This window comes from Oncorhynchus clarkii, chromosome 3 (assembly GCF_045791955.1).
Source record: "Oncorhynchus clarkii lewisi isolate Uvic-CL-2024 chromosome 3, UVic_Ocla_1.0, whole genome shotgun sequence".
Classification (NCBI taxonomy): Eukaryota; Metazoa; Chordata; class Actinopteri; order Salmoniformes; family Salmonidae; genus Oncorhynchus; species Oncorhynchus clarkii.
In genome coordinates this window covers 3,512,974-3,527,973 of record NC_092149.1, presented here as the reverse complement: position 1 = coordinate 3,527,973, position 15,000 = coordinate 3,512,974, and the positions used below count along the sequence as shown (strand labels likewise).

At 46.3% G+C, this 15,000-nt stretch overlaps 1 protein-coding gene across 1 annotated transcript in view; it reads right to left on the bottom strand.

Moving 5' to 3' along the window:
* Nucleotides 1-15,000, bottom strand: part of LOC139405576 (intermembrane lipid transfer protein VPS13B) — a 316,293-nt gene that overhangs the window by 168,281 nt on the left and 133,012 nt on the right. Inside the window, exon 13 of the mRNA XM_071147988.1 lies at nucleotides 5,460-5,660. Within this exon, the coding sequence (XP_071004089.1) occupies nucleotides 5,460-5,660 (201 nt within the window). The remainder of the gene's footprint in view (nucleotides 1-5,459; nucleotides 5,661-15,000) is intronic.

Below are 15,000 nucleotides of genomic sequence, written 5' to 3'. Positions count from 1 at the left end.
GATGGACACTATGGAGACATTATGACAGTGTTGTCTTGATGGACACTACGAGGACATTATAATAAGTCTTGTCTTGAGAGATGGACACTATGGGGACATTATAATAACAGTGATGTCTTGATGGACACTATGGGGACATTATAACAGTGTTGTCTTGATGGACACTACGAGGACATTATAATAAGTCTTGTCTTGAGAGATGGACACTATGGGGACATTATAATAACAGTGATGTCTTGATGGACACTATGGGGACATTATAATAACAGTGTATGTATGACAGACTACTTGTGGAATCTCACCTGGACAGACAGTTACAGTGAATAACATGACAAAGGGTTGGTATCTACCTGGTTGGTATCTACCTGGTTGGTATCTACCTGGTTGGAATCTACCTGGTTGGAATCTACCTGGTTGGTATCTACCTGGTTGGAATCTACCTGGTTGGAATCTACCTGGTTGGTATCTACCTGGTTGTAGTAGGGTTGGTATCTACCTGGTTGTAGTAGGGTTGGTATCTACCTGGTTGTAGTAGGGTTGGTATCTACCTGGTTGTAGTAGGGTTGGTATCTACCTGGTTGTAGTAGGGTTGGTATCTACCTGGTTGGTATCTACCTGGTTGGAATCTACCTGGTTGGAATCTACCTGGTTGGAATCTACCTGGTTGGAATCTACCTGGTTGGAATCTACCTGGTTGGTATCTACCTGGTTGTAGTAGGGTTGGTATCTACCTGGTTGTAGTAGGGTTGGTATCTACCTGGTTGTAGTAGGGTTGGTATCTACCTGGTTGTAGTAGGGTTGGTATCTACCTGGTTGGAATCTACCTGGTTGGAATCTACCTGGTTGGAATCTACCTGGTTGGAATCTACCTGGTTGGTATCTACCTGCTTGGTATCTACCTGGTTGGTATCTACCTGGTTGGTATCTACCTGGTTGGTATCTACCTGGTTGGAATCTACCTGGTTGGAATCTACCTGCTTGGTATCTACCTGGTTGGTATCTACCTGGTTGGTATCTACCTGGTTGTAGTAGGGTTGGTATCTACCTGGTTGTAGTAGGATTGGTATCTACCTGGTTGTGGTTTGTAGTAGGGTTGGTATCTACCTGGCTGTGGTTTGTAGTAGGGTTGGTATCTACCTGGTTGGAATCTACCTGGTTGGAATCTACCTGCTTGGTATCTACCTGGTTGGTATCTACCTGGTTGGTATCTACCTGGTTGGTATCTACCTGGTTGGAATCTACCTGGTTGGAATCTACCTGCTTGGTATCTACCTGGTTGGTATCTACCTGGTTGGTATCTACCTGGTTGTAGTAGGGTTGGTATCTACCTGGTTGTAGTAGGATTGGTATCTACCTGGTTGTGGTTTGTAGTAGGGTTGGTATCTACCTGGCTGTGGTTTGTAGTAGGGTTGGTATCTACCTGGTTGTAGTAGGGTTGGTATCTACCTGGTTGTAGTAGGGTTGGTATCTACCTGGTTGTGGTTGGTATCTACCTGGTTGTGGTTGTAGTAGGGTTGGTATCTACCTGGTTGTGGTTGGTATCTACCTGGTTGTGGTTGGTATCTACCTGGCTGTGGTTTGTAGTAGGGTTGGTATCTACCTGGTTGTGGGTTGTAGTAGGGTTGGTATCTACCTGGCTGTGGTTTGTAGTAGGGTTGGTATCTACCTGGCTGTGGTTTGTAGTAGGGTTGGTATCTACCTGGTTGTGGTTGGTATCTACCTGGTTGTGGTTGGTATCTACCTGGCTGTGGTTTGTAGTAGGGTTGGTATCTACCTGGTTGTGGTTGGTAGTAGGGTTGGTATCTACCTGGTTGTGGTTGGTATCTACCTGGTTGTGGTTGTAGTAGGGTTGGTATCTACCTGGTTGTGGTTGGTATCTACCTGGTTGTGGTTGTAGTAGGGTTGGTATCTACCTGGTTGTGGTTGGTAGTAGGGTTGGTATCTACCTGGTTGTGGTTGGTATCTACCTGGTTGTGGTTTGTAGTAGGGTTGGTATCTACCTGGTTGTGGTTGGTATCTACCTGGTTGGTATCTACCTGGTTGTAGTAGGGTTGGTATCTATCTGGTTGTAGTAGGGTTGGTATCTACCTGGCTGTGGTTTGTAGTAGGGTTGGTATCTACCTGGTTGTGGTTGGTATCTACCTGGTTGTGGTTGGTATCTACCTGGTTGTAGTAGGGTTGGTATCTACCTGGTTGTAGTAGGGTTGGTATCTACCTGGTTGTGGTTTGTAGTAGGGTTGGTATCTACCTGGTTGTGGGTGGTATCTACCTGGTTGTGGTTGGTAGTAGGGTTGGTATCTACCTGGTTGTGGTTTGTAGTAGGGTTGGTATCTACCTGGTTGTAGTAGGGTTGGTATCTACCTGGTTGGTATCTACCTGGTTGGTATCTACCTGGTTGTGGTTGGTAGTAGGGTTGGTATCTACCTGGCTGTGGTTTGTAGTAGGGTTGGTATCTACCTGGTTGTGGTTGGTATCTACCTGGTTGTGGTTGGTAGTAGGGTTGGTATCTACCTGGCTGTGGTTTGTAGTAGGGTTGGTATCTACCTGGTTGTAGTAGGGTTGGTATCTACCTGGTTGTGGTTGGTAGTAGGGTTGGTATCTACCTGGTTGTGGTTGGTATCTACCTGGTTGTGGTTGGTAGTAGGGTTGGTATCTACCTGGTTGAAGTAGGGTTGGTATCTACCTGGTTGTGGTTGGTAGTAGGGTTGGTATCTACCTGGTTGTGGTTTGTAGTAGGGTTGGTATCTACCTGGTTGAAGTAGGGTTGGTATCTACCTGGTTGTGGTTGGTATCTACCTGGCTGTGGTTGGTATCTACCTGGTTGTGGTTGGTATCTACCTGGTTGTGGTTGGTATCTACCTGGTTGTGGTTGGTATCTACCTGGTTGTGGTTGGTATCTACCTGGTTGTGGTTTGTATCTACCTGGTTGTGGTTTGTAGTAGGGTTGGTATCTACCTGGTTGGTATCTACCTGGTTGTAGTAGGGTTGGTATCTACCTGGTTGTAGTAGGGTTGGTATCTACCTGGTTGTAGTAGGGTTGGTATCTACCTGGCTGTGGTTTGTAGTAGGGTTGGTATCTACCTGGTTGTAGTAGGGTTGGTATCTACCTGGTTGTAGTAGGGTTGGTATCTACCTGGCTGTGGTTTGTACCTACCTGGCTGTGGTTTGTACCTACCTGGCTATGTCTTGAGAGATGGACACTATGGGGACATTATAATAACAGTGTTGTCTTGATGGACACTATGGGGACATTATAATAACAGTGTTGTCTTGATGGACACTATGGGGACATTATAATAACAGTGTTGTCTTGATGGACACTATGGGGACATTATAATAACAGTGTTGTCTTGATGGACACTATGGGGACATTATAATAGCAGTGATGTCTTGAGAGATGGACACTATGGGGACATTATAATAACAGTGTTGTCTTGATGGACATTATGGGGACATTATAATAACAGTGTTGTCTTGATGGACACTATGGGGACATTATAATAACAGTGATGTCTTGATGGACACTATGGGGACATTATGACAGTGTTGTCTTGATGGACACTACGAGGACATTATAATAAGTCTTGTCTTGAGAGATGGACACTATGGGGACATTATAATAACAGTGATGTCTTGATGGACACTATGGGGACATTATAACAGTGTTGTCTTGATGGACACTACGAGGACATTATAATAAGTCTTGTCTTGAGAGATGGACACTATGGGGACATTATAATAGCAGTGATGTCTTGAGAGATGGACACTATGGGGACATTATAATAGCAGTGATGTCTTGAGAGACGGACACTATGGGGACATTATAATAGCAGTGTATGTATGACAGACTACTTGTGGAATCTCACCTGGACAGACAGTTACAGTGAATAACATGACAAAGGGTTGGAATCTACCTGGTTGGTATCTACCTGGTTGGTCTCTACCTGGTTGGAATCTACCTGGTTGATATCTACCTGGTTGGAATCTACCTGGTTGGAATCTACCTGGTTGGAATCTACCTGGTTGGTATCTACCTGGTTGGTATCTACCTGGTTGTAGTAGGGTTGGTATCTACCTGGTTGTAGTAGGGTTGGTATCTACCTGGTTGTAGTAGGGTTGGTATCTACCTGGTTGTAGTAGGGTTGGTATCTACCTGGTTGGTATCTACCTGGTTGGTATCTACCTGGTTGGTATCTACCTGGTTGGAATCTACCTGGTTGGAATCTACCTGGTTGGAATCTACCTGGTTGGAATCTACCTGGTTGGTATCTACCTGGTTGGTATCTACCTGGTTGGTATCTACCTGGTTGTAGTAGGGTTGGTATCTACCTGGTTGTAGTAGGGTTGGTATCTACCTGGTTGTAGTAGGGTTGGTATCTACCTGGTTGTAGTAGGGTTGGTATCTACCTGGTTGTAGTAGGGTTGGTATCTACCTGGTTGTAGTAGGGTTGGTATCTACCTGGTTGTAGTAGGGTTGGTATCTACCTGGTTGTGGTTGGTAGTAGGGTTGGTATCTACCTGGTTGTAGTAGGGTTGGTATCTACCTGGTTGTGGTTGGTAGTAGGGTTGGTATCTACCTGGTTGTAGTAGGGTTGGTATCTACCTGGTTGTAGTAGGGTTGGTATCTACCTGGTTGTGGTTTGTAGTAGGGTTGGTATCTACCTGGTTGTGGTTGGTATCTACCTGGTTGTGGTTGGTATCTACCTGGTTGTGGTTGGTATCTACCTGGTTGTGGTTGGTATCTACCTGGTTGTGGTTGGTATCTACCTGGTTGTGGTTTGTATCTACCTGGTTGTGGTTTGTAGTAGGGTTGGTATCTACCTGGTTGTAGTAGGGTTGGTATCTACCTGGTTGTAGTAGGGTTGGTATCTACCTGGTTGGTATCTACCTGGTTGGTATCTACCTGGTTGGAATCTACCTGGTTGGAATCTACCTGGTTGGAATCTACCTGGTTGGAATCTACCTGGTTGGTATCTACCTGGTTGGTATCTACCTGGTTGGTATCTACCTGGTTGGTATCTACCTGGTTGTAGTAGGGTTGGTATCTACCTGGTTGTAGTAGGGTTGGTATCTACCTGGTTGTAGTAGGGTTGGTATCTACCTGGTTGTAGTAGGGTTGGTATCTACCTGGTTGAAGTAGGGTTGGTATCTACCTGGCTGTGGTTTGTAGTAGGGTTGGTATCTACCTGGCTGTGGTTTGTAGTAGGGTTGGTATCTACCTGGCTGTGGTTTGTAGTAGGGTTGGTATCTACCTGGTTGTGGTTGGTATCTACCTGGCTGTGGTTTGTAGTAGGGTTGGTATCTACCTGGTTGTGGGTTGTAGTAGGGTTGGTATCTACCTGGTTGTAGTTGGTATCTACCTGGTTGTGGTTGGTAGTAGGGTTGGTATCTACCTGGTTGTGGTTGGTAGTAGGGTTGGTATCTACCTGGTTGTGGGTTGTAGTAGGGTTGGTATCTACCTGGCTGTGGTTTGTAGTAGGGTTGGTACTCGTGGTCCATGGCGCAGGCCAGCATCTTGAGAAGGCGGTGCACGGCGCTGCTGTTGAGCAGTAAGTCCAGAGGTCCGACCACCAGCCTCTTGACAGACGTCTCTTGGACAGGGGGGACCGGTTCTTCTTTAGGCCCTGTTGCCATGGTGAAGTCCTGCTGCCCTACACACACTGGGACAGAGAGACACAGAGGGTCAGAACCAAACACACACTGGGACAGAGAGACACAGAGGGTCAGAACCACACACACACTGGGACAGAGAGACACAGAGGGTCAGAACCAAACACACACTGGGACAGAGAGACACAGAGGGTCAGAACCACACACACACACTGGGACAGAGAGACACAGAGGGTCAGAACCAAACACACACACTGGGACAGAGAGACACAGAGAGTCAGAACCACACACACACTGGGACAGAGAGACACAGAGGGTCAGAACCAAACACACACACTGGGACAGAGAGACAGAGGGTCAGAACCACACACACACTGGGACAGAGACACAGAGGGTCAGAACCACTCACACACTGGGACAGAGAGACACAGAGGGTCAGAACCAAACACACACACTGGGACAGAGAGACAGAGGGTCAGAACCACACACACACTGGGACAGAGAGACAGAGGGTCAGAACCACACACACACTGGGACAGAGAGACACAGAGGGTCAGAACCACACACACACTGGGACAGAGAGAGACAGAGGGTCAGAACCACACACACACTGGGACAGAGAGACAGAGGGTCAGAACCACACACACACTGGGACAGAGAGACAGAGGGTCAGAACCACACACACACTGGGACAGAGAGACAGAGGGTCAGAACCACACATACACTGGGACAGAGAGAGACAGAGGGTCAGAACCACACACACACTGGGACAGAGAGACAGAGGGTCAGAACCACACACACACTGGGACAGAGAGACAGAGCGTCAGAACCACACACACACTGGGACAGAGAGACACAGAGGGTCAGAACCACACACACACTGGGACAGAGACATAGAGGGTCAGAACCACACACACACTGGGACAGAGAGAGACAGAGGGTCAGAACCACACACACACTGGGACAGAGAGACAGAGGGTCAGAACCACACACACACTGGGACAGAGAGAGACAGAGGGTCAGAACCACACCAACACTGGGACAGAGAGACAGAGGGTCAGAACCACACACACACTGGGACAGAGAGACACAGAGGGTCAGAACCAAACACACACACTGGGACAGAGAGACAGAGGGTCAGAACCACACACACACTGGGACAGAGAGACAGAGGGTCAGAACCACACATACACTGGGACAGAGACACAGAGGGTCAGAACCACACACACACTGGGACAGAGAGACAGAGGGTCAGAACCACACACACACTGGGACAGAGAGACACAGAGGGTCAGAACCAAACACACACACTGGGACAGAGAGACACAAATGTCCCTTCTCTCTCTCTCTCCTCTGCCCTCTATGTGATGTATATTCCAAATGTCCCTTCTCTCTCTCTCTCCTCTGCCCTCTTTGTGATGTATATTCCAAATGTCCCTTCTCTCTCTCTCTCTCTCTCCTCGGGCCTCTATGTGATGTATATTCCAAATGTCCCTTCTCTCTCTCTCTCCTCTGCCCTCTATGTGATGTATATTACAAATGTCTCTTCTATCACTCAGCTGTCCCGTTATTCACCGATGACACGCAGGTCACTGTTAGAATGATTTACAGCCACCTCTTTCTTATACAACTGGATCCACTAAAACTAGAGGGCGAAGGAGACTACACTGGATCCATTAAAACTAGGGGGCGGAGGGGACTACACTGGATCCAGTAAAACTAGGGGGCAGAGGGGACTAAACTGGATCCATTAAAACTAGGGGGCGAAGGAGACTAAACTGGATCCAGTAAAACTAGGGGGCAGAGGGGACTAAACTGGATCCATTAAAACTAGGGGACGGAGGTGACTAAACTGGATCCATTAAAACTAGGGGACGGAGGTGACTAAACTGGATCCATTAAAACTAGGGGACGGAGGTGACTAAACTGGATCCATTAAAACTAGGGGACGGAGGTGAAGAGGGGACTAAACTGGATCCAGTAAAACTAGGGGGCGGAGGTGACTAAACTGGATCCATTAAAACTAGGGGGCGGAGGGGACTAAACTGGATCCATTAAAACTAGGGGACGGAGGTGAAGAGGGGACTAAACTGGATCCATTAAAACTAGGGGGCGGAGGGGACTAAACTGGATCCATTAAAACTAGGGGGCAAGGAGAAGAGGGGAATAAACTGGATCCATTAAAACTAGGGGGCGGAGGTGAAGAGGGGACTAAACTGGATCCATTAAAACTAGGGGGCGGAGGGGACTAAACTGGATCCATTAAAACTAGGGGGCAAGGAGAAGAGGGGAATAAACTGGATCCATTAAAACTAGGGGGCGGAGGTGAAGAGGGGACTAAACTGGATCCATTAAAACTAGGGGGCGGAGGTGAAGAGGGGAATAAACTGGATCCATTAAAACTAGGGGGCGGAGGGGACTAAACTGGATCCATTAAAACTAGGGGGCGGAGGTGAAGAGGGGACTAAACTGGATCCATTACAACTAGGGGGCGAAAGAGAAGAGGGGACTAAACTGGATCCATTAAAACTAGGGGGCAAGGAGACTAAACTGGATCCATTTAAACTAGGGGGCGGAGGGGACTAAACTGGATCCATTAAAACTAGGGGACGGAGGTGACTAAACTGGATCCATTAAAACTAGGGGACGGAGGTGAAGAGGGGACTAAACTGGATCCAGTAAAACTAGGGGGCGGAGGTGACTAAACTGGATCCATTAAAACTAGGGGGCGGAGGGGACTAAACTGGATCCATTAAAACTAGGGGACGGAGGTGAAGAGGGGACTAAACTGGATCCATTAAAACTAGGGGGCGGAGGGGACTAAACTGGATCCATTAAAACTAGGGGGCAAGGAGAAGAGGGGAATAAACTGGATCCATTAAAACTAGGGGGCGGAGGTGAAGAGGGGACTAAACTGGATCCATTAAAACTAGGGGGCGGAGGGGACTAAACTGGATCCATTAAAACTAGGGGGCAAGGAGAAGAGGGGAATAAACTGGATCCATTAAAACTAGGGGGCGGAGGTGAAGAGGGGACTAAACTGGATCCATTAAAACTAGGGGGCGGAGGTGAAGAGGGGAATAAACTGGATCCATTAAAACTAGGGGGCGGAGGGGACTAAACTGGATCCATTAAAACTAGGGGGCGGAGGTGAAGAGGAGACTAAACTGGATCCATTACAACTAGGGGGCGAAAGAGAAGAGGGGACTAAACTGGATCCATTAAAACTAGGGGGCAAGGAGACTAAACTGGATCCATTTAAACTAGGGGGCGGAGGGGACTAAACTGGATCCATTAAAACTAGGGGGCAAGGAGACTACACTGGATCCATTAAAACTAGGGGACGGAGGTGAAGAGGGAACTAAACTGGATCCATTAAAACTAGGGGGCAGAGGGGACTAAACTGGATCCATTAAAACTAGGGGACGGAGGTGAAGAGGGGACTAAACTGGATCCAGTAAAACTAGGGGGCGGAGGTGAAGAGGGAACTAAACTAGAACCATTAAAACTAGGGGGCGGAGGGGACTAAACTGGATCCATTAAAACTAGGGGGCGGAGGAGACGAGGGGACTAAACTGGATCCATTAAAACTAGGGGGCGGAGGTGAAGAGGGGACTAAACTGGATCCATTAAAACTGGGGGGCAGAGGGGACTAAACTAGAACCATTAAAACTAGGGGGCGGAGGGGACTAAACTGGATCCATTAAAACTAGGGGGCAAGGAGACTACACTGGATCCATTAAAACTAGGGGGCGGAGGAGAAGAGGGGACTAAACTGGATCCATTAAAACTAGGGGGCGGAGGGGACTAAACTAGCTTTATTTCATCATGTGATGTACATACATTCATTACACCACACAGAACACCGACAGAACACCGTCAGAACACACAGAACACCGTCAGAACACACAGAACACCGTCAGAACAAACAGAACACCATCAGAACACACAGAACACCGTCAGAACACCATCAAAACACATATAACACCGTCAGAACACCGTCAAAACACATATAACACCGTCAGAACACCGTCAAAACACATAGAACACCGTCAGAACACCATCAAAACACATATAACACCGTCAGAACACCATCAAAACACATATAACACCGTCAGAACAAACAGGACACCGTCAGAACACCGTCAGAACACACAGAACACCGTCAGAACACACCGAACACTGTCGGAACACACAGAACACGGTCAGACCATAGAACACCGTCAGAACACCGTCAGAACACTGTCAAAACAAACAGAACACCGTCAGAACACCGTCAGAACAAACAGAACACCGTCAGAACACCGTCAAAACAAACAAAACACCGTCAGAACAAACAGAACACCGTCAGAACAAACAGAACACCGTCAGAACACCGTCAGAACACCGGCAGAACATCGTCAGAACACACAGAACACCGTCAGACCACACAGAACACCGTCAGAACACACAAAACACCGTCAGAACACAGTCAGAACACCGTCAGAACACCGGCAGAACATCGTCAGAACACACAGAACACCGTCAGACCACACAGAACACCGTCAGAACACACGGAACACTGTCAGAACACCGTCAGAACAAACAGAACACCGTCAGAACACACAGAACAAACAGAACACCGTCAGACCACACAGAACACCGTCAGAACACCGTCAGAACAAACAGAACACCGTCAGAACACCGTCTGAACAAACAGAACATCGTCAAAACAAACAGAACACTGTCAGAACACCGTCAGAACAAACTGAACACCGTCAGCACAAACAGAACACCGTCAGAACAAACAGAACACCGTCAGACCACAAAGAACACCGTCAGAACACCATCAGAACAAACAGAACACCGTCAGAACACACAGAACACCGTCAGAACACACAGAATACAGTCAGAACACCGGCAGAACACCGTCAGAACACCGGCAGAACACCGTCAGAACAAACAGAACACCGTCAGAACACACATAACACCGTCAGAACACACAGAACACCGTCAGAACACACAGAACACCGTCAGAACACACAGAACACCGTCAGAACAAACAGAACAATGTCAGAACACAGTCAGAACACCGTCAGAACAAACAGAACACCGTCAGAACACCGTCAGAACAAACAGAACACTGTCAGACCACACAGAACACCGTCAGAACACCATCAGAACAAACAGAACACCGTCAGAACACCGTCAGAACAAACAGAACACCGTCAGACCACACAGAACACTGTCAGAACACCATCAGAACAAACAGAACACCGTCAGAATACAGTCAGAACACCGGCAGAACACTGTCAGAACACCGGCAGAACACCGTCAGAACAAACAGAACACCGTCAGAACAAACAGAACACCGTCAGACCACACAGAACACTGTCAGAACACCATCAGAACAAACAGAACACCGTCAGAATACAGTCAGAACACCGGCAGAACACTGTCAGAACACCGGCAGAACACCGTCAGAACAAACAGAACACCGTCAGAACACACAGAACACCGTCAGACCACACAGAACACCATCAGAACACCGTCAGAACAAACAGAACACCGTCAGACCACACAGAACACCATCAGAACACCGTCAGAACAAACAGAACACCGTCAGAACAAACAGAACACCGTCAGAACAAACAGAACAGCGTCAGAACACACAGAACACCGGCAGAACACCGTCAGAACACACAGAACACCGTCAGAACACCGTCAGAACAAACAGAACACCGTCAGAACACACAGAACACCGGCAGAACACCGTCAGAACACACAGAACACCGTCAGAACACCGGCAGAACACACAGAACACCGTCAGAACACACAGAACGCCGTCAGAACACCGGCAGAACACACAGAACACCGTCAGAACACAGTCAGAACACACATAACACCATCAGAACACAGTCAGAACACACAGAACACCGTCAGAACACAGAGAACACCGGCAGAACACACAGAACACACAGAACACCGGCAGAACAAACATAACACCGTCAGAACACACAGCCTGTGTCCCAAATGGCTCCCTATTCCCCATAGGGCTCTGGTCTAAAGTAGTGTACTATGTAGGGAACAGGGTGCCATTGGGCCCTAATCTAAAGTAGTGCACTATATAGGGAACAGGGTGCCATTTGGCCCTAATCTAAAGTAGTGTACTATATAGTGAACAGGGTGCCATTTGGCCCTAATCTAAAGTAGTGTACTATATAGTGAACAGGGTGCCATTGGGCCCTAATCTAAAGTAGTGTACTATATAGGGAATTTACACAGAGGGTTCACAGGGCCAGACATGAATTCCTGTTCCACTGAATGAATGGAGGGTTCAAATTCCTGTTTGATTTTGGAGATTAAACGTGTCACTTCCTCTCCCCTGTCTGCGTTGCTATTGGCTGTGGCGGATGAGGACTAATATACACCATGTGGCAGCAGTTAGATCAGATGAAGGACGGAGAGCGATGAAATTAGCTGGGATTTAAAGAATTACAACTATCTCCCATTCCTCCCTCCCAAAACCATCACATTACTTCTCTGTGAAGTCAATAGCGAGTCTGCGAAAACTTGACTTCGAAAAACAGGATCGAGTTACGTTTTAACCTAAAAAAAAAGTTTCCGCCAGTCCTGTGGCAACGGTCGGTGACTAATCTGATCGGTCGACACCGGATGGTCTCATCACCGGAGGCTGAACACCGATAGGAAAGTATTACACACTGATGAACGCAACTCTAATCCACCCCTGACACCACGACACTTATCCACACATCACAATGGGTCTGACAGTCCAAACTGACACTATCAATGTTTAGTTTAATTTAGAGGATTATCTGAGCTGACAGGAGGGGAAACTACAACCCAGGGGCTGGCTGCAGGAGGGGGAATGTAGAGAGAGACGGGGGGGGGGTGGGGGGGGGACAGAGAGAGACGGGGGGGGGGGGGGGGGGGGGACAGAGAGAGACAGGGGGGGGGGCAGAGAGAGACGGGGGGGGACAGAGAGAGACGGGGGGGGACAGAGAGAGACGGGGGGGGGGGGACAGAGAGACGGGGTGGGGGGGACAGAGCGAGACAGGGGGGGAACAGAGAGAGACGGGGGGGGGACAGAGAGAGTGAGAAGGGAGGGAGGGAGCACAAGAGGAAGGAGGTCTTAGAGAGATTGAGAGAGAAATGAAAGGAGGCAGAAAAGGAGAGAAAGGAATGACCTTCTGTAGGTCTATAGTAGTATCATGGTCTATAGTAGTATCATGGTCTATAGTAGTATCATGGTCTATAGTAGTATCATGGTCTATAGTAGTATCATGGTCTACAGTAGTATCATGGTCTATAGTAGTATCATGGTCTATAGTAGTATCATGGTCTATAGTAGTATCATGGTCTATAGTAGTATCATGGTCTATAGTAGTATCATGGTCTATAGTAGTATCATGGTCTATAGTAGTATCATGGTCTATAGTAGTATCATGGTCTGTAGTAGTATCATGGTCTGTAGTAGTATCATGGTCTGTAGTAGTATCATGGTCTGTAGTAGTATCATGGTCTATAGTAGTATCATGGTCTATAGTAGTATCATGGTCTATAGTAGTATCATGGTCTATAGTAGTATCATGGTCTGTAGTAGTATCATGGTCTGTAGTAGTATCATGGTCTATAGTAGTATCATGGTCTATAGTAGTATCATGGTCTATAGTAGTATCATGGTCTATAGTAGTATCATGGTCTATAGTAGTATCATGGTCTATAGTAGTATCATGGTCTATAATAGTATCATGGTCTATAGTAGTATCATGGTCTATAGTAGTATCATGGTCTATAGTAGTATCGTGGTCTATAGTAGTATCGTGGTCTATAGTAGTATCGTGGTCTATAGTAGTATCGTGGTCTATAGTAGTATCGTGGTCTATAGTAGTATCGTGGTCTATAGTAGTATCGTGGTCTATAGTAGTATCGTGGTCTATAGTAGTATCGTGGTCTATAGTAGTATCGTGGTCTATAGTAGTATCGTGGTCTATAGTAGTATCGTGGTCTATAGTAGTATCGTGGTCTATAGTAGTATCGTGGTCTATAGTAGTATCGTGGTCTATAGTAGTATCGTGGTCTATAGTAGTATCATGGTCTATAGTAGTATCATGGTCTATAGTAGTATCATGGTCTATAGTAGTATCATGGTCTATAGTAGTATCATGGTCTATAGTAGTATCAAGGTCTATAGTAGTATCATGGTCTATAGTAGTATCATGGTCTTTAGTAGTATCATGGTCTATAGTAGTATCATGGTCTATAGTAGTATCATGGTCTATAGTAGTATCATGGTCTATAGTAGTATCATGGTCTATAGTAGTATCATGGTCTATAGTAGTATCATGGTCTATAGTAGTATCATGGTCTATAGTAGTATCATGGTCTATAAACCGACAGACAGGGTGACCTTCTGTAGGTCTATAGTAGTATCATGGTCTATAAACCATTAGACAGGGTGACCTTCTGTAGGTCTATAGTAGTATCATGGTCTATAGTAGTATCATGGTCTATAGTAGTATCATGGTCTATAGTAGTATCATGGTCTATAGTAGTATCATGGTCTATAGTAGTATCATGGTCTATAGTAGTATCATGGTCTATAGTAGTATCATGGTCTATAGTAGTATCATGGTCTATAGTAGTATCATGGTCTGTAGTAGTATCATGGTCTATAGTAGTATCATGGTCTATAGTAGTATCATGGTCTATAGTAGTATCATGGTCTATAGTAGTATCATGGTCTATAGTAGTATCATGGTCTGTAGTAGTATCATGGTCTATAGTAGTATCATGGTCTATAGTAGTATCATGGTCTGTAGTAGTATCATGGTCTATAGTAGTATCATGGTCTATAGTAGTATCATGGTCTATAGTAGTATCATGGTCTGTAGTAGTATCATGGTCTATAGTAGTATCATGGTCTATAGTAGTATCATGGTCTATAGTAGTATCATGGTCTATAAACCGACAGACAGGGTGACCTTCTGTAGGTCTATAGTAGTATCATGGTCTATAGTAGTATCATGGTCTAGTAGTATCATGGTCTATAGTAGTATCATGGTCTATAGTAGTATCATGGTCTATAGTAGTATCATGGTCTATAAACCATTAGACAGGATGACCTTCTGAAGGTCTATAGTAGTATCATGGTCTATAAACCATTAGACAGGATGACCTTCTGTAGGTCTATAGTAGTATCATGGTCTATAAACCATTAGACAGGGTGACCTTCTGTAGGTCTATAGTAGTATCATGGTCTATAAACCAACATTAGACAGGATGACCTTCTGTATGTCTATAGTAGTATTATGGTCTATAAACCGACAGGATGACCTTCTGTAGGTCTATAGTAGTATCATGGTCTATAGTAGTATCATGGTCTATAGT